General features: G+C 33.1%; 1 protein-coding gene across 1 annotated transcript in view; it reads right to left on the reverse strand.

The window, feature by feature from the left end:
- Positions 1-21263, reverse strand: part of LRRIQ1 (leucine rich repeats and IQ motif containing 1) — a 116088-nt gene that overhangs the window by 15695 nt on the left and 79130 nt on the right. Inside the window, exons 24-25 of the mRNA XM_054219113.1 lie at positions 4679-4811; positions 3043-3103 (exon numbers count right to left, since the gene is read on the reverse strand). Coding sequence (XP_054075088.1) covers positions 3043-3103; positions 4679-4811 — 194 coding nt within the window. The remainder of the gene's footprint in view (positions 1-3042; positions 3104-4678; positions 4812-21263) is intronic.

Below are 21263 nucleotides of genomic sequence, written 5' to 3' on the forward strand. Positions count from 1 at the left end.
CAGTTTTATCCTGCCAACTCTTTATATTTTTTGCCTTAACATTTACAGTTGCTTTAAGCTTGTGAGGGCTCCGTATGTTCAAAATCTTTAAATAGAAAGTCTTTCCTTAGTAGAAATAATGCTCAGAGAGATTCAGATCAATGGGAGTGATCATTATTTCCATCTAATCTGTTTCAACACACAGCAGAAGTTTTCAAATGTCCCAATTCCCAAAGACCCAGGAGGGCACAATATTTCAAACAACTAACCTCTCCATGGAATTATTATCCATTCCCTATCATCATAGAACCTGAGGCTTCATCATCTTGTAGACAACAATATTCAACAATCTTTCAAATAAAGATAAGTGTTTTCACCCAATTACAGTCAGAGTAATATTTAAGGTTGTATTAATCACTGGAGCAAACTTAATTTCAGATTCGTAAAGAACCTGATTGAAAGTCCTCTGAAGTTAATTAAAACCTTCCCTTTTACATTTATAGCTTAGAGCCAAAAATTTGGAATAAATTTAAGATACTGGTACACTTTCTCACAGAGTGCAGTATTGGACTTCCATCTGTAGTGATCACCATATTTAACTCTTCAGACTTTTTGCCCTTAGCTTTATTACTACAAACCTTTTTTTTTCCTAGTTAATTGGAAATTTATTTCAATGAGGAGGAATCTTTGCCTTGAATACAGCTCTGCATCTGAATATTTGTCTTTTCCTATGTTAAATTATCGAGATATTGTGTAATCTTCTGAGGTAAAAATTGCTTTTAAATTCAAGTTATATCTTAATGATTTGGAGATACTGATTAACAGTCAAGTGGTTAACTGTATAAGTAACTTAAATGACACACAAAGATGAATCAGGAAGTCTCTCCTCCTTGACATTCAGCAAAATCATATTCATTTCAAGTGCCCAGTTTAAACTGTGAGTCAGCGTGCCTTCCTAAGCACTTATATAGTAGTAGTAGTAAGCAAAACCATCAAAATGATCAAGATTAACATAATAAGGTTTATTCCCCAATGAGAAGGGCTAAGACTTTATTGTTAATATGCAACCATTGAAATACCATTTTGTTTCCATAAGAAAGAATGTCTTAAATTCTTGGAATGTGCACAAATATCAGTTCAAAAATTACATTAATCTAGTACCTTCAGAATGCAGGCTTATCTAACATATACCAGTTAGGCATCCTATTACACACCAGCAAACTTTATGATCGAGCATATGACATATGAATAAACTACTGGAAATGCCCAGGAATGCTTTCCTCATCTAAATACATTTCTTTTTTAAAAAAAAAAATGCATATTTTCCTCTTTCTTTCAGTTTAACAGAACTTTTCCTACTTTTTGATAATGATTGCAGCTAAGTGTTAACTTCATTTTTGTCATGATTTCATAGCTTTTAACTGAGTTACTGTGCAAAAGCATTAGGAGTATGTTCACATTTCACATTTCAACCTATAAATGTTAAGAGAACCCATATAAATTTTAAAACCATAATTCTCCAGCTGTCTACATGTACAAACCACATCATTATTTCATTGCCTGTATAGTAATGCTTTCTGCATTAGAGATACATTTTATTCCTTTTTCTATTTTTTGACCTCCTGTTGCATTTTTCACTGTATTTCATTCATGTGGAACAGCTATGTAATTATGCGGCACAGGCTGTGACAATCCCGTAACATTGCCAGTTATGTGGGCATACCACATAATGCTGTTGTGGGATTGCAGCAGTATTTTGTGGACACAACTGCTTACTGTAAATAAGATACAATCTACCTTTGCGCACATATGCTTACCGATAATTACATAACGTGCAATTTAGATAACATTATTAGATTATGATTAGAGCAATTACTGTTTCAGACTTTACCTAACAAATAACTACAACCAAACCCCATCACAGCGGTCGCCTGGTTCATGATTTCAGCCACCAAAATTGGACACAAAATCTGATTTAAAGAAAATAGTAATAGCAAAATCTAAGTCTTTAAAGCATTTTTTCAACAGTGAATTTTAGAAGTTTATGGAAGCGTTCCAAAACATGCATATTGCATAGGTGGCGAAGCTAAGGAAGACAGAGGTTAGAAAGGGCCAAGATTGCTCAGAGTACAGAATGAGGCATATGACACATCACCTAACTTGGAAACATTTTACATTATGTATATGAATATAAGACGCTAATTCCGTATAGTTTGTAAGTTTGTGTCCCATTTTTTTACCCCCACAAAATTATATCAACAAGGTGGGTATCTGTGTGTATATAGGTGTATATATATTATAAATTGGCCTGTAGGCATCATAATATTGCTTGCTATCAAAGGAACTTTTGGGTATCATCTCTGACACTGAGTCTTTTCAATTTGTAAATCTTCAGGTTTTTAAATTGCTCATATTCCCCCTCCTGCCAACCTAAAGAACTACCCATTTCAGAAAATACATATTTTTTTTTAAATGCTGCAAAGAAGAGAAAGAATCTTGAAAAGAGTAGGGGGCATTTTATGATGCAAAACCTATAGAAAAGAAATCGTAGAAATAAATCTGATTTTATACACTGTTTTTAATAATGGACTATGCTAGTCCAATTTACTGTCTTTTAATAAATGACACTGTGGGCATACTAGAAAGATTCAGGTATGTGACTTACAGAATATAAGAACATTTAAACTTGTCTGATTTATGAGAATACATGTTTTCAGTCAATAATGTAATTAGTGCTGACCCGTATTTAATTTTTTTAAACATTTTTGAAAAGGTTGATTTAGAAGCTTTAAAAAACACACAGTAGCATTTGATGTCTTAAAAAACAAAACCAGTATCCGATTATGAAACTAGAACCCCATGTACACACATGGCTTCTTGTGCTCAAACATCTTCTTCTGATCTCCATCAATGGGCGACTTGATTGCCAAATAGGGACAACGTTAAAGAATTATATTCAAGCAAAAAAATTCTCCTGGTTGTTTTTACACCAAGTATGCATTTGAAAACACCATCAAGGCATAGCTAAATTCTGCAAAATCCCACAAGGAAACAAGTTCTTACCACAAGTTGTACTCGTCTACTGTCACGTATGGTGGGATCTAACTCAGGCAAAAAACGACAGCTGAGAAAAATGTAGAACAGAAATTTCAATAAATCCCACTGTACTGGGTTCACTAAAATATCTGGACAGAATCTTTTCCTGGAAGCACTCCTGCTTAAGTAGAAATGATACTATTTTAAATAATTCCATGGTCAAGATGTCTTGGAGTAATTAATATTAATTGATAATGTTAAAGAATCAGAGTAATTAATATTAAACTATTTGTACTTAACACTAAAATCAATAAATTATTAACAACTAATATTGTTTATTCCTATGATAGAATACTAACTTAAAAATATAAATGTCAATAAATGCAACCATGCATGAATTTTTGCATGTACTGATATAAATTATAGCCAAATCAGTTGTTACATTGCTCTACGTAGGAATAAAATTGTTCTCAGTTACATAAATGTATCAGCTGTTCTACACAGTCTACCAGTTATGTTTGAATGGAGATCAGTGAGACTCTAGCCACATTCAAAAATGGTATCATAATCTTAAAAAATGTCATCACAAGTACTAGTGCATAGCACACACCTGCAGAGGTAACATAATAACATTTAAAAAAATTCTTTTACAAATTTCCATGTCATCTTACTTTCAAACACCATTACATGTTCTGTTCCAGTGTTTTCGTTCAAATTAAAAGTCATGACAGTTATCTTAAACAAACGCTTGGGAGTGTTTCACTATTATGGAGCATGACTAAGGAATATGTACTGCGTATACTTCCTACAGTCATTGATACAATTTAGAAACGTGGAATATTTTTCCACACAAAACATAACAATATGCACTCCATTTCATTACAAATTAAATACATTTTTAATGAAAATAAAGTTAAAATGCTTACACTAAATCCATTGCTTGCCCACTGACACCTTGTTTGGTTTTATTAGAGGTGCTTGGCATTGTGTCTACTAATGACTTCACTAACATATCAATGGTTTGTATTGAATTTATGACCAAAATATACTTACTATGTCTTCATGTCAATTTAGGGAATGAGATTAACCTTTTCTTTAACTGTATTGATATTTTACCTGTTTAACAACCAAAATTAAGTATAGAAGGAACATGTTTACAACATTGTACTAAAGTATACTGTGAAGAAGTAAAAGTTGGGTTTATGTTTTGAAGACAAAATATAAATACATACTACCTAGTTAAAAAATGGGGGGTTTACTTCCTTAATCAAATCTAGCAATATAGGTAATGTTACAGTTAATTTAATTACATAAAACCATAATATATACCAATAAAATTATACAATATATGATGAATAAGCGCTTTTTTCTATACTCTTTACAATATAAAACACACTGCATTATAAAAAACACATACATAAAGGTATGTAGATAGTTACCATAAGGTTCTGCACTGTGTATCATTTCATTATCACTGTGGAAGAAGTATCTGTACAATGACTATTAAACCAATTCTAAAAGGTACCATGCTTGGTATCCGGAAATACGGTGTATTGTCTGCTAGCTACAAAATCATGTTTGTTTTAGAACTATTAACCTAGGTTTCACTTTACAAGATAAATTTAAAATAAAAAGAAATCTAATTTAAAGGCAATGACCTCACCACTTCATATTTTTGGAACTGGCTGCTTCATAATCCAAAAGATGTGTATGAAGCCATTGGTATTTAAAGTCTTTTCTCCTTTGTAATTTCTCATCAAAAGTAGTATCCAGCTGAGAAAATTCTTCTTTTTTACCTGGAGAGGAAAAAAGATACTCCTGTCTTTCATTATTATTTTAAAATATAATTTTTTTTTTAAGTTTCCCCAGAAAAACTTTGAGTATATTGCCTTTTACAAAAGAAAAAAAGCAATTACTTCCTTTTCTTGCACAGTCCAACTAACTTGAATCTCTTCAGATATATTTAAGAAATACTTTCAATTTAATTTTGAATGTTATGGTTTATTTTATCTTTTGGGATTAAATATTGGCCTTCTGAATACATTTATTTTTATCAGGAAATAAGATTCTCCTTTCTTCTGAAATATATATGGAAATACATATTATACATAAATTGCTTGTCATAGCATCTGCGAATGTTGCTTACTGTGCTACCTCTATGCTTAAAAATATACATTTATGTATATTTATAATTCTATTTACCAATCTAAGAGGTAAAAAAAATCACCATCATATACAAGAGTGGACACATGGCAATCTTATTCCTCTGCTATATCTTTTACTGATATGATTTATTAAGACACTTTAATGTCACTTTCTGATATCGGATTTCAAAGTAATTGTATACATAAATTAAATTATTTTTTCACAAATTACTACATACTTTTGGATCACAAGAGACACCCAACAACAGAGAATAAAATAGCAACATTATGAAAAAAAAGCTGTACAATTCTGGAGATCCTTCAGTTTTTGGGACCGGTCTGGTGAATACCAGATATATTTTGAAGCATAAGGAAGAGGATGGCAGAATTGGAAGAATCTGCAGAGAAAGCATCATTGTTGCATGGGTACATTCCTGTATTAGAGTATCTTCTTATTTTCTGTCCTTATACGTCAACTTTCTAGGTTATGTCTTTTGGCACCTTCAACTCGGCACTTTTATGAGACATCAGAAACCTTTTTTTTTTTGTACAAAAGTTTTTTTTTTTTCTTTAATGTCATTTCAGATGACAGAGAGTTATCCTCCCTCTTGGTGATTATTCCTTTTTTCCTTTCAAAGATTTTTTTCCTTTCGGTGATAGGTGAATTCAGCAGTTACTAGAAGTTGCTTAGTAAATTGCAGGTTTTGCACTTGAACCAGCAACAAACGCAAGTCATCTCACTTTGTATCAAGTCCATTTGCCCACTATGGCAATATTTAACTATCAATAACTGTAAAGGAGGGAGGAGGATGTCAGAACTGCCATTGAGGTGAAAGGTTTCCTCATACTCATACTTATTTTAAGCCTTAGTTTTCATTCATGTTTTGACAACATAAACTGAAGTTACAGGCTGTTCATCAACTCACCTTTTAAGAGACTTGCTACATTACCTGTAGTATATTTTTAAACTTATCCTTCTGTAAAAATTATCATTTACTTTGCATAAGCTGCAAAATGTAGTTCCTTACTTGCATTTTACCTGGCTTTGCAGTGAGCTCACTGATTTCACCTTTCAGCTCTAAGGGAATATCATGTATCATATCTTCTTATTTCATAGCTTGAAATCTAAATGTCTTTTTGTTGTGCTCTCCATTTATCTTGGCATAGAGAATCTCTATTCAAACCAAATCCATTCCTTCGGCAGAACATGCTCAATTGCCACACCCATAATTAGCCTATTAAAATTAGGCTCAGCCCTAGCCCAGAATATGAAGTCATATATGTCTTACTAGTGACTCACAGACTACAATTTAGGCAGAAAAATTTATCCTCAGTTGATTTAAACAACTCTCATTTACCTCCTTAGGAAGACACAAAAGAAAAAGCTTGGATGGACAGTCACTGTATTTACCCAAATGAGGTGGTGGGGGCTGACTAAAAAGGTCAACCAGTGAACTGCTTAATCAGTGCTGAACAATAAAATATAGAATCCTAATTACAGAGTTCATCACTTTCCTTGATTAAAGTGAGTGCCATTTCTTCTTTTCTATGCTTATGATATTGCCTTCCCCTATTCCTGGTTCAGCAGTACGGTTTTCTGACCTTTATATTTTGAAAATTTATAGGTTCCAAGTCTGCAACTACACCAGTACCCTTATGTATCTTCAGATGAAGAAGATGTTAATTTATAACAGGAGTAAGAAACATTCTGAACGACTTTGTAAGAACCTTCTGCATATGTTCTCCAGTGAGGAATAATTCCCCAGGAAATTTCCTTAAAGTTTTTTCTTATCTGTATTTACAGAATTAAGTATTACCAGTCCAGTATTACCATCTTTCTAAGAAGAATTACTTCTTCCTATTAAAAGGATCAGTATTATTTATGCATTTACTAAAAAGTTTGTTATCTTTTCCTCCATTAAAAGGGAAATCAATGTAGGGATTTAAAACCAGTATTAGAAGTTCATGTCTGAGTCTGTGTCAGTGATGGTCAAAAGAAGATGCACATACAATAAGCTATGATAAAACTTAAAAAAAAATGAATACTTTTAACTTGTCAAGTTATTTTTCCAAAATGATTGTTAACAATTTGCCTTAGTTGCAGTTTGAATTTTTGACTGAATTTTATTTATATTTTATTTATAAAATTTTATTTTATTTTTAATTTCTTTGGGTTTGTTTTTTTTTTGCATGTTAATTATTGAAACATTATTGAAACAAGAAAGTGACCAAAATAAAAGTGCACACAATAGGGCTTTTTTTTCTCAAAATTATATATGCTATTAAACAGAGTATTCTTGTTCCATATTAGTGTTAATAGCGGCTTTTTTTCTCAAAGGGGACAGACACTGTTCAATAATTTCTGTCATAATGCTGAAGAAAACTGTATTCTATTTTCTTACTTGGAACATCTCCAATATTCTTACTTTTTAATAGTTACATCTCTCTTTTAAATTCTTATGAAAAAATACTATGTTATGAATTAAAATAAAGCATTATCACTTTTCTGTTCCACTTATGAACATCATGTGTTTGAGGATCTGGTGTATCAGTATCATTAACATGCATTTGCTTGATAGTTTTCTTAAATTAGGGCTCTGGGTTTTTTAAAAACCTGGACCTGATTTTGTAGAAGTACTAACACTCACAAATTCCACAGAAGTACCAGAGAGCTGTAAGCATTCTGCATCTTTGAAATGGATCAGACCTATAATTGTTAAACCCAAGAAAAAAGGAATACATCAAAGAAGGCACAACTCCGTCAGAAACCAAATTAATCTCAGAGGTATTTAAAGTACCATACTATCATTAGATTATCACTTCTAAGCTTTCAATCGTTTTGACTTTTTTTTTTTTTACGTGACACACACGTTAATAATTTAAGATTGGTATAGTCTTACATTTGGCATTAATACAGTAATGATTTTTAGGTGTTGCCAATTAATCTTCCACACACATTGTGCACTTAGGCCAGATCTAATGCAGTTTTCGCTGCTATTTTCCTACAGAATTTGGGCATCTAAGTGGTGAGAACTTATTCAGAAGAGCCTGGGCACCTGAAATGTCCTTGGAAGTGAACGTTACAGGAATATAACAAATTCTTATCTAGGTCCCCAAATCAACATGCAAACCCATAAGAATCTGAACTTTGGGATCCAGAAAAATGTCATCCTCCATCTGTCAGATTTGTTTGCTGGGTATGCTCTGAGAAAGCATGACTCATGTTCAGTTTAAAATATAGATGCTATTTATGTACTTTAAAATAGACTGTCTCTGGATAATCCATTAAGTGAGTTAAAGGAGAAGGGCTAAGAATCTGTGAACTACTTCTGGTGAAGTGCCCTAAGTTCTAGATAGTCAATTTTCCTCCCATTAGGTTTTTCTGCAAGATTGATGCATCTTGTGCGCTCAGCTGTAGCAGTCAGCTTTAAAAAGAGGACTGAAACATAACCAAAGGGAATAGTTTGGCATGCAGAAGCCTGAGGTTCAAATCTCACGAGGCTACGGAGTACATGGAACCTATGTTTCCCACTGCCTAAGGAGTACCTCATACCCAAGTTCTCCAGTGCTAGGGCAAGTGACCTTAACAGCAAACCAGTAAACAAAAGGAAGGAAGATGGTTACACAATGTCTACATTCAGGGTGATCTTTCAGATTCTGCATTTTAGTTTTCAGACTCTATGCCCAGGAAACACTGATCCTGATTGTTGTAAATCCCAGTTACCTACTCAACTCTTTTTCAATTTATGCGCAAGAAGACGATGAGGTACCTGATTCAACACAGTGATTTTTGTTGAAGATGGGAAAATGAAAGGTCTAACTTTAATATGTCATATGTTTCTTGAAACAGAGAAATATGTGGAGAAGTCTGCACTGTATCCAAAGTTCTGCAGTTAAATTTTGTGTTTAGAGGGTGATTTAATTCACTTTAAAACTTGCTTCATACAGAGTACAATTCAAATAAAGTAAGAGACTAAGAAAACTAAGACCTAGAATGTGAAAGAATGGCTTGGAATTTCTTCAGCATTCTAAGTTTTCCTTCCTTAATATAAAAAATCTGTGACCAGAGTTAATTTTCTCAATATGTATTCTGGAAATGGTGCTCTTAATATAGGAATTAAGTAGCTGAGCTTGGATATAAAATTAATGTCTATGCTATTAATACATTGAAATTTTTCTTATCTGCCAGTATTCTCGTATACATTACTTATCAGCAATATATATTATGAGGGTGTGTGCATATGAGTCTGTGTATGCATGTACAAACTCTATAAAAATATTATTCTGAATGAAAATTAAAATTACATATACACTGCGAGGGTTTTTATAATTTGTCCTGTCTTCTATAAAGTTATGCTATAATACACATTAATAAATAATCTTGAAATCCCAATCCTAAAATCCAACTTATTATCTCATTTTCTCCATATTTGAGTCAACAACCAAAATGGCTTTATATCTGTCACAATCTGTATAATACACTCAGAACAGAAAGTAAAAACAACAGGAGCAATAAAATTGCTACCAAGAGAAGAAACTGGAGAATTTGGAAATAGACAGGAAAATAACAGTAATAAAACCACCACAACAATCTCCCCACCTCTGCCCACAAAACCATACAGAATTTTACAGCAGAATGTAAGAGAAATGAAAGGAATTTCTTTTCTTCCACAAAAAGCGTCACACGTTTGTCAGAAGTCTACTTTGTCACAAGTCACTAAATATACCTAAGCATTACATAGCAATCACTACATGCCCAAAACACTAGTTTTTGAAAAAGAATGGTATTTGGAGTCATCTTTAGCATGCTTACAGGTATCCAGTGAATACATTTATATTAGCAATATGTAAGACTTCCTGACAGTGGGTAGTATCACGTGGCAGTAATTGATAAAGAGTTCTTTTCACTTACGGTTATAGTATCTCCAGATAATATTTGTTTATCTACAACTCACATCTGGAATTTACAGATAGTGAGACACGTACATTTCTACCTTAAAAACGCAGAAACTTGTTTGTGACATAGCTGTACTGTACAGATTTAGTTCATTTTAGATGTTACTTTTTCATCTGAGTAACTTTTGACTAAATCAACTTCCACCTCTAGGACCAGAATGAACGAAATAAAAGTATTGATAGCAATGTCTGACTGAATTCACAGCTGAATAAAAGATGAAACAGAACTTTTTCAGAAGAAAACCACATCAGGTTTATGATGTGCAAAATTTCTTGATGCTTAAAAACGCATTATCAATTACATCACAAGGACTTCTGAACATGGGAATGTTGATCAACACACAAGAGCACATCTTTCAAAAAATTATAAAAGCAATTTGTGAAAAAAAAAAAATTGAATTTTTTTCTAAAACTTGTGCCCTTTTTCTCTTTTTACCAGATTTTTTTCAGACTATAAATAAGGTCTACTATATTACTATTCCATCTGCAAAACTCCTTCTCTTCCCTAATCTCTTCATCTGCTATTGTAATCATCTCCTTTTTAACACATGACTGTTCTTGACCTCACCCTCACACTCATTCTTCCTGCACTGAACCCAGGTATTCACCACACTCTCAGTTAAGACCATAGTCTTTATTTTGGCTGTCCTTTTTCTCCCTGTTTTCATTTCTATTTTTTGCTGTCTTTTACACTGTGCTCTGTTTCTGGGTGATTAACACCAGTAATAAAGCTTCACCAACTTAGTTCATCCCGCTTCAGTGGTTGCCACATTTCAGCCTGTGCTTTCTGCGTTATCTCTTTGATGTCTTATTATTAGATTATGTAAAAGCTGAACCCTTTCATTGAGATTCCTAAACCACTGAAACTGTACAAATTTCAGCTTCTGAATTCAAGGAAAACAGGATTTCATACTTGGGCCTTCCCACACATTCTTTTCTATTTTGCTACTTGTTCCTGCCTCTGCAGAACACACCACCACGACTATTTATCAGTATAATTGGTATTTCTCCCTAGCTCATTGGTTATGCTCAATATGTTCCTTTCCCCACATTGAGGCAAATCCAAGTCTTACTTAACCTTCAATGGTGTACTTTTAAGACACCTCATTCAATGTTATTTCTCTCTATTCATATCACAATAATGTTGATGAAGGTCTCCCAGTATTTCCTGATTATTGAATCTCTTTCACTGCAAACCTCTCATCATACAAACATATTGCAAACTACTACTCTATATTAAATTGCTTATTTCTTTTACTCTTCCTGTGAGCATGGTACATTTTCCTTTGAATTGCTTTACAAGCTCCACTTTCCTAGTACTGACTTCAACGCAGCATTAAACACCGTTCCTTCCAATTTATCCAACTTTCACAAGTTTTATGGGCTGTCACCACTTTCTGTACTCCTCCATTCACATTAAACACGATTTCTCATTTATCTTCTATAATTTTCTTCATAACAATACCAGTTTCATATCATGATATTTCCTAAGACATACAACACCTTTCTGAGTTGATCTATAAATCTAAAGAAATATTGCACTTGAGGTGTGTACAGGAAGCCGACACAGATGCAAATACTGATTTAAGTTTTTGCTAGTTTATGACTGTTCTGATCTGATTCGGGCAGTGAATCCTGGGATAAGAATTTGAATATCTTTTTTGGGAAGGATATAGGGATTGAATAGTGGAGGCCTAATAACAATAATAATGTAAGAATTCGTTGCCTGGGCCAATTAAAAATAAATCAGAGATGGGAGAAAAAAAAATAAAGGAACAGTGCACTGGTTTAATACAGGTCTACGCTCTCTAATAAATTTTATGAGAGTCCCTTGTCCACCAAATAAAGAACTATTCCTTAAAAAAAAAAATCCGTAAAACAAAAGAATACTATGCCATTTGGTAAAACTGGCTAATTTTTTACCATTTAGAGCATTACATTTACACTTATGTAGACTACTGCTCAAACACATTCCTATCAAGGAAATATTCAGCAAAATTGGTTTATTTCTTCAGAATTTTACAGCATCATTTAACGTTGGAATTAAACATATAGTTATGGTTATTTATTTTAACCTCAATGAATGATAAAGGCCATGTGAATTTTTTGCTATAGAAAAGCAGAAGAAAAAGCAGGTGAACAAACTGCGCAAACATTTGGAAATGTTAAGATTATAATTTCTTTGAAACCTTCCAAGTTTGGAAATGCAACTATCAAGCTCTGGTGACTGAGTCTATGATTTTGCATTTATTAAATTTTTCATTAAATGCTATATAGTCACTGACTCCGCTCAGTTGAAATGTATCAGCTGATCTGGGTATTTTTGTTTGTACTAAGCAAGTATTGAAAGCATCCAAACATCAAACTCTTCAACCCCAGTACACCGGACTCTCACATTGTGGTGATAGCATAATAAACAACATTACTATTAGGATAGCCAGAAATTTTCATATTGCATTAATGCTGTGGTGAAAGTGTAGATATATTGTTTTTTATTCAGGAATAAATGTAAAACAAGCGACAATAGATAGGATGAAGATTATATATAAAGGAAATTTTAGTATCTATATTGTTTTTTATTCAGGAATAAATGTAAAACAAGCGACAATAGATAGGATGAAGATTATATATAAAGGAAATTTTAGTATCTCAGCATCTACCTATGCCCACAGACACACACACAGAGACACACCCACACAATACGCATACGCACACACACGGCTTCCTCAGGTTCCCAAAAGTTAAATATATAAAAGTTGCATTACAACTAGAAAGAACAGACTAAGATTTCTCAGCCCAGCCACCCAAGGGCAGGCTTGTTTTATGTACAGGTTGGGAAATAAGATGAAATAGCTTCACGTTTGAAAAACTAAGTTGTTTATTTCTTAAAAAACAGGAAAAATCCAAGACCAAATCCTAGCTCGACAAAAATGGAGAAACTACAGGGATGATATTCTATCCACATGCACAAAAAGATGAGTTCCTGATGTAAACTACTCCTTCCTGCAATCAGCACTCTTCAAGACCTACTCAGGCTTTTACAAGTTCAAAAAGTGCTTATAAAGCCTTGCAGTACTATGCTGTACTTTCACTTTATTCTTTTCTGAGTCTATGAACAGGATGTTCAGTTGTCTATATACTACCTGCTTCAGCCACCCAGCATGGAAAAATTTCATCAACAGTGCTGTTGAGAAGTAAATCCGGAGTATAGCCAAGAGTTACGCAGAGATCTTTGCATAGTCAAGACCCTTGAAGAACCAAAGAAATCAAGGAGTAAAAAAAAATTTTGAAATGTTAACCTCCAATGTTTCCATGCTTAGTTATCCACTACTAAATGTAAGCAATAAATAATATGGAAGTAGACTGAACCTATTTTGTTTATTCTTACTGCTTCACTCTCACATAATTTCTGTCTCATCCCCTAAATCTGCCTAGTAGAGACCCCATCTCTAGTTTTTCTCACAATCTTTGTGAATTAATAAACCCCCTAATGATGGACATTTTCTACTGAAAAGAGGAATGGATTTGATATTGCTCAGGAGAAAATTAGAAGATACATAACAAAAATTATTTTTTACAGGGTCTTTTGATAGATTTTATTTCTGTACATTCCAGTTCTTAAGATTAACTGACAGAAACAATCAAGAACTTCAACACGAGTGTTTAGTTGCTCAGTAATGAAACAGCATTTCCAAGCAAGAAAAGATTATCACTTCGTATGGAGTCCAAGACAGAGGAATACCTTTCTCTAAATTCAATAAACCGAGCAAAATGACTTAAGACATCAGATCTTCCAAAGGAATTCTCTAAAAAACAAATACAAAGGAACATTTTGTAAGAGCGCAGGAGCTTTAACTACTATGTTGTCCCCTATCAAAAGGGCAAAAAATACAAAATACAAGAAATTTTATTGAGTGTGACAGCCATTAAGGTAGGGTTTTTTTGTAGTGAAGGACTTAAAAATACAAGAAAAGAATCAAAAAATCCAAACCCAACAAAGGATTTGTTCAAAATAACAATTTGAGGTCACTATGTGACAAGAAGACACATATGCCAAGTATTAAAAAAACAATAATAATAAAAAACCCACATTACTCAGGAGACGCATGAAGTTAGTAAAGCTGACTTCTACTACATTAATAATTGTCTCATAACTTTTATGAACAAGTAATTAAAATACGTAATTTTGTATCACGGCTTGGAAATGTACATTAAAAAGTCTTTATTATGTGTACTCTTGAGATAGTTATCTGAATAATATATGAACTTGTTTTTAAGAACTTATGTTCATCAATACACGTGATGTACAGGAGTACCATATGTGATTGGTACTTATCAATGCAGAGTAACGCTGAAAGTGAAATAATGAAATTATTCTATTAATGTCATTACATAGTTCAGTTATGAATACCTATGAATTGGTTATCTGTTCTACCTATTATCTATACATATATTTTTCAATTTAAAAGTGTTCTATTTTGTGTGGGTGAAACTTCTTCTGGCTTGCTTTCTGATGCTGACTTGAAATACCTGTTGGTATTTGATGAAGGTACTGTGACAACAATTCACAGCTTTGTCAGTGCAGTAATGCATAACAGCAGAACTACTCTACATTGTCAAATATACACAGAAAGTCTACACAGACTAAGTGCACGGCTGCTGCTTAATTTACTTTATAGTAAAACCCAGAAGTACCACTGAAGATCAGGCCTGTCATTATGCCAAACATTGTATAAACAAGGGTTGATTTAATGCTCATTGAATTCAATGGAAAAAAAGTCTCAGATAGACATGGTTCTTTTTCTTAAGACTCTACATCTAAAGTGAGTTAATCCCCAAGCATGTACAATTCTTATATATTTATATCCAACTCAAAAATAACCATAAATACTAAACTTATGAGTGACTATAAATAAATATAGACATAAAATACTAATTCTCTTATTAAGTTATACTTAAATTGGTTGAAACATCATGGAAGAAAATAAACAATATGAAATTCCAGTCTCTTATAGATCTATTAAAAAAAGGGAATTCCTTTTGTAAAGAAGGACAGGTAAAAAAAGCAAAACAAAACCACAATTTGCCTGTAAGTTGCCCCAGGTTAATTCTTAATTATGGCTTAATTCATATGGCTCTAAAAGTTTAGTATTTTTATACATTTCTTGACTAATTGGACTGAAATTTTCAGCTTGTAAACACATGAAAAATGCAATAATTGAAACACAGTATATAATTTTAGGGAAACCAACACATATACGAGAGTATTCACCCCAGGGGAACTGAACTGACTAAATTAAATTGATTTTGGATCAGTTATAGTTACAATAGCACAGATTTTTTTCTATCCATGCAGAGAAGGTTTGAATGATTTACCTCACCGAATGAAGAAATCAGAGCTGAAAAAGGAATAAATTAGCTTTGACTCCTCCTGTTCTTCTACAAAATTTTATTTAGACTTGATTTAAATTCTTTTTTTAATGACAAAATAAACAAAACAAAACCCCAGTTCAATTACTGAACATAACTGAATCTTCTTTAAGCTTGGTTGTAAATATTTTATTCTTAGAGTACGTGTGTTTAAATTAGTTTCTTTTTACTAAAGCTAAATTTGCTTTGAAGCTCTCCAACTCACTATCCTACATATATATTTCTATGTGTGTATTTGTTTGAAAATTTGTTTGAAAAGGAGGGAATAAGTTAAATACCATGATGATTCTGAATAGGTGAATTTGCCTCACGCATTCTGTTTATATTTGCAATAGCTTTAAAGACAGCCATCACTAATTAACTTAAAAGTATAGTTTATTTTACCTGTTGCCTAACAACAGGTAAAACAATTATTCATTCTTAACTTGCCTGTTTGCACCCAGTTATCTAAGCTCCTGCAAATAGCACAGGAATTTACAGAGCCCTAAGGTCTGATCCAAAAAGCAGTGAAATCCCAAAAATTCCAATTAGGTAAGCAAATTCCCACTTGAGATTAAGGGATTTCAATAGCTCATCTTATACTATTTATTCCAGAAGACGGGAACAGGCAATTGCTTTATGAGTTTTACAACCTTATAGAGTAAATTAGGCTATTAAAATTGTATTAATTTACATGGGAATTTGAATATGATGAAATATGATTTTTTTGGTATATGAATTAAGTATGATTTAACTGGCCAAACCAAGATTTTACTTCCACTGTAACAGTCACTGTCATGAGGAAGAATGAACACCATTTCATTGCCAAGTTTGAATGTAATGAGAAAATACCCGCTTTTTGCTGTATATCAGAGAACTTGTTTTATAAGAAAGATATAATTTGCTTTTCATACACGATATAACAATTTTAACACAAAGTAATCTGAGTGAAAAGGCAAACAGAATTCTGTAAAACAGTTGAAGAAATAGAGAAATATTAAATGGTAACAGTTACAGATTTTTTTTTAATTTAACTACAAAAGTGAGCAAAAAGCATTATTTCATTCAGCAAGATTTTTCTGCTTTTCTGAAAAGCTAAATACATTTATTAGAAGCAGTATGTTAGAGATACAGAGGCTAGAAAAAGGTATATGTATCTGCAATGCAAACAGAAAAAATGTGTGTAAGTAAATATAGAAACTGGTCTGTAACTTGTACCACGGTTCTTGAAACTCTCTCAAATCTTTGAACTTCATATTCTGGTTCAGTGAATGCATCAAGGGACACTAAAACTGGAGAAATGTCTGAATAGCATCATCATCCTCAAGGCAGCCAGGTCTCTGAACAGATTCTCCTTCAGGATTCTGGCTAGAAGAGGAGGAAAACAGGAGAAAAGAATGCAATGATGTAGTAAAATAGTCACTGAAACCAAGATATCTGATTTTCAATGATATTTAAAAAGTCTTAATTCTACTCACCTTCTCCTGGATTCCAAACAGATTCTTCAGCTTTCACCTGCCTGTTCCTGAATAAATACATCTCACAGTGCTCTGGGTGCTCATCAGTACTGTCTCCTTGTGCAACCGTATTAATTATACAGTGAAAAAAGGGGATTTGCCCCTACTATTTCTATAATGAACAAACATATTGCTGATGGGAAGTCATAGAAATATACAACACTCTCATAGGGGAAATAAATTTCAAAGTAAGGAATTTGTATGATGCACGGATAACTCGCTTGCTTAGTAATATAGTGAAATATTAGTAACTATTTGTATGAAGGTATAAAACCCAAAAATCCCAAGCAGCCATAACTGTTGAAGAAGCAACTTTTAAAATTTATTCCCAGTTAGCTTTTATAAATACTTCCATTTGCAATAAATGAGAGATGTTTGAAAGAGAATTTTGAATACAGTGCACACAACTCACATGGTATGATGACAGCCCATGCCCTCTTTTAGCATATGTAGACCAGACTACAAGTAGAGTCTGACAAAACCTAAGAAGGCAGACCTGGCTAAGAGTCAGGAGTCACGCTTATTAAATTGAACTCTCAGGGGTATCATGCAATCAGAGGTCACAATCGAGGCAACAGAAGCAATGTCACGATATCAGAGAAAGGGCCAATTCAGACCTGCTCCCTGACAGGCAGTGAGGTCACGGCTCGCGGCAAATAACTGTATTAAAAGGGAATATTCTCTGCACACTTTTAGAACTGTCATCTGAACAAACAAAGCCAGGTCATTGGTAGGTTAAATCAGAACTTTCTGCCTAAGTAGCACATAGCTTCCTTTCTTTTTACATTCACTACTAATTTCTCAATTACAAAATATACAACAGCTACTAAAGCAAATTCTCAGTAAATTTAACTTTGAAATACATGGTAGTGCTTAAATTCCCCCTTTTTAAAAGTTAAATTCTATCTTTGAAAAGAGATATCCCTGGTCTCTTCATAAACGGAAAATTACTAGGCTTGCTTCATATTAGGATAAAATAAGCACACAGGAGCTTTAGGGAAATTACTTTCCACAGTCACTTTCTTAGTAAGCCCGATACATTTAAAAACCACTAAAAAAATAAAGTTATTAATAATCTGCTTGTTTAATGATGATTGTGAAAGTGAAATGAAGTTCTTCTTTTGTCTGGCTACTTGGATTTCTGCATCTCACTACCTCGGTTATTTACAAGATTCTACAAATGCAGCAATTAATGAAATTATAACCATGTTGGTTTAGTTAACCTGACAATAAACCTGCAAAGGAAGACCTATTCTAGAATGTCATGTAAATTAAATTTTATTGAAAAATCATACCTCTGTATACAGCCTTTCTTAGGAGTATGAGGAAAAGACGTATATATATATATATTTACATATATGGAAAATTCAGTATTTCTACCTTTTTCATACACGTAAGACAGATAAAATACCTGCAGTGCATACATCAAAACAGCATAAACCCACGAATTTCAAACAACTGCTAAAATGTTTCTGTGTTGTATATGGTATGAATTGAACTGTAAAGTTATGAAGTTGGAAGTTGTGCATTAGAGAAATAACACTGCATAGAAGTTACATAGCTATCACTGCATGATTGTACGTTTTTATTAAAATATTTGAGTTACTTGCAATTCCTTGTGAAATCACCTAAATCACCTAAGTCTACCATACATACTATTTTATAGATTACATGAAACTTGTAAAAGGTGTAGGACTTTGCTATAAGAGTTAGTATTGAGCAGCATAATTTTTTTAATATCTAGATTTCAATTTTAGAGTCTTGTTTTAATGTTTTGCTTGAAAAACATTGTACTTTACCAAAATATATTATGTATCTCAAAAACATTATTACTTATAAAAAAGAAAGAAACTTAATTATGTGTTGGATATTAAACACACGAAAATGGCCTTTTTGGAATGCTGTAGATCTCTGACCTCATGAATAGTATTAATTCTCTGTAACATCATAGTTCCCATTACAGAATAGGAAAAAAAGAATTCTTTTATAAGCAATTTTAATCAATTACATTTTCAAATCAATGAAAAGCGCTGGGGTGAAGGCCTTCCTTTAATTCACCTCCGAAAGTACTTAAAATATGCAGAGGCATTGCTATTAAAATGTATAGCTACAGGAAACATTTATTTAATTGTGATTTAAAATGTATCATGTTGTCCAACTGAAACAAGAGTTGCACTTATAAAATATTTCTAAGAATACATTATACTCCTTGTTCATAGCTCCACACCAAATGGAAATTCTTTTGCAAGATGAATATTTGTGCAATGCAAGATTCATGACACTTTTATGGACACAGACTATACATTTTCTCTGGCCTATGTTAAAATACCATTTGCATACCAATATGATGCTTAAAAGACTCACTTTGGAAATCTTGGATTATACCTGAAAATGCACTTTTAATGACCTTCATTAACAATTGGTTTTTTTGAAGTGTAAAAAGAGTATTGGGTAATGTTCAGTACAAGCAAAACAAATAAACAAACCACCCCAATATTGACTACAGTCCCCAGGCATCCAAACAGATGGCAACAAATTCAACAATTACTTTTAACTAGATGTACTAAATCCAAGTGCTGTAACACTTTATTTTAGAGGAATTTAGCCAAACCTATTCTCCCTTACCCCCTCCAACCAAATGCATTTGGATTTAAGTTGTTGCTAAAATTATCTGTCTTTTGCACTCTAAGACCTGGGTCACAACCTTACTTAGGGACAGGAAATAGTTATCAGGTCACTGAATGGTCAAATGAAAAAGGATTTGAAATGCTTCGGTACTCAGGGGTCTATTCATCCAAAATGATTGCCTTATGTAGTATTAAAAGCTGTGAACGTGGAGTCAACTTATTTACGTACACATTGGCTGAGATGCAGATATCTACACTACCTAGCTTTGGGACATAAAACGTCAAAGAAAGAAGAAAAAAGAGAGGCAGAATCTCAGAAGGTGCAAATAAAACTATCTGAACTATTGTGTTACATTATTCAACAATGAGAAAAACTGGTCTTCAACCTCTGATGATGTTTCGGGTGAAATCTCATTCCTCTGAAGTCATCATTGGGTAGTTACCAGCAAAAAGCTCTAAGACTTATTTTTTTTCTTATGTGCAGTTCCTTCTAGGTTAAAGAGTGGTAAACTACTATGCTACAAAAGCACAGGTGATAGCCTACACATTGTATAAAATCCAAGTTTTGGAAGCCTGTTGGAACAAAGAAACACTCTTTCTAGCTCAGAAACCACATTTAAGTTTGATGCACTAATAAGCCACCACAAATTACAACAGTCTGCAAAAGAGTGGAGACATGAACAAAGAGATAATACACAGGCAGGTGAAATATGTGGTCAGAAACCTTTAACATGTGAACACAGGAACCCTAAAGATAGGCACCACAGTAAGAATTCATAATATTAAGTTGGCATGTACCTATGGCAAATACCTCCTGTTCGGAAACTTCAGACAAATAGGAAATCTTTTTTTTTTTTTTTAATTGAATGTGAAAAACAAGAATATCACTAAAAATGTCAAATGCCTGGATCATTTATAAATATTCAGATACTAAAACACACTGCATAAATCCACCTAAATGCACATAAATGATGTTTTACATAATTATTTTTAAACATATAGCATAATTTCAGGATTGCTTCATTCTGCAAAGACTGAAAAAATCCTACACTATCACTGATGGACAGGAGGCTGGAAAATTAGGCACAGATTTTATTTTTTAGTTTTATTTTATAATAAGAAACTGGGCCACTAGAACTATGTAACTGAAGCTTGAGTGCGTGCACTGTAAGGCCCCTGCAGTCTTTTACAACTTTTCAGCGTACCGCTGTTGTGAACTGGGTTTGCACTCTGCCAGCAGAGCAGCTCTGACCCATGGAGAGCACTCCTTCAGATCAACACTGCCTCAGGCTTTACTGCTTTCTCCAAGAAGTCTTACATTTCAGGCATCAAGTTGAATTTCTTCTGGAGATGATTAACCCAAACCCATGACAGATTTTTTCCAAGATATCCAACTCCTTATGTTTATTTTATCCTGGCTCTTTTTGGATGTACTGGACACAAGTAACCTACTCATTTTACATGTTAAAGGGCTGGTGGAGAGCCATTAATTCCTTAAAATGAGAAAATATTTCAATGCGAGAGTTCTGTTGTGTGAGCTCAAACTAAATAATAAGAAACAAAGCCATAGAATTCTGATTTTAAAAGATAGATCC

Source organism: Rissa tridactyla, chromosome 1 (genome assembly GCF_028500815.1).
Source record: "Rissa tridactyla isolate bRisTri1 chromosome 1, bRisTri1.patW.cur.20221130, whole genome shotgun sequence".
Taxonomy (NCBI): Eukaryota; Metazoa; Chordata; class Aves; order Charadriiformes; family Laridae; genus Rissa; species Rissa tridactyla.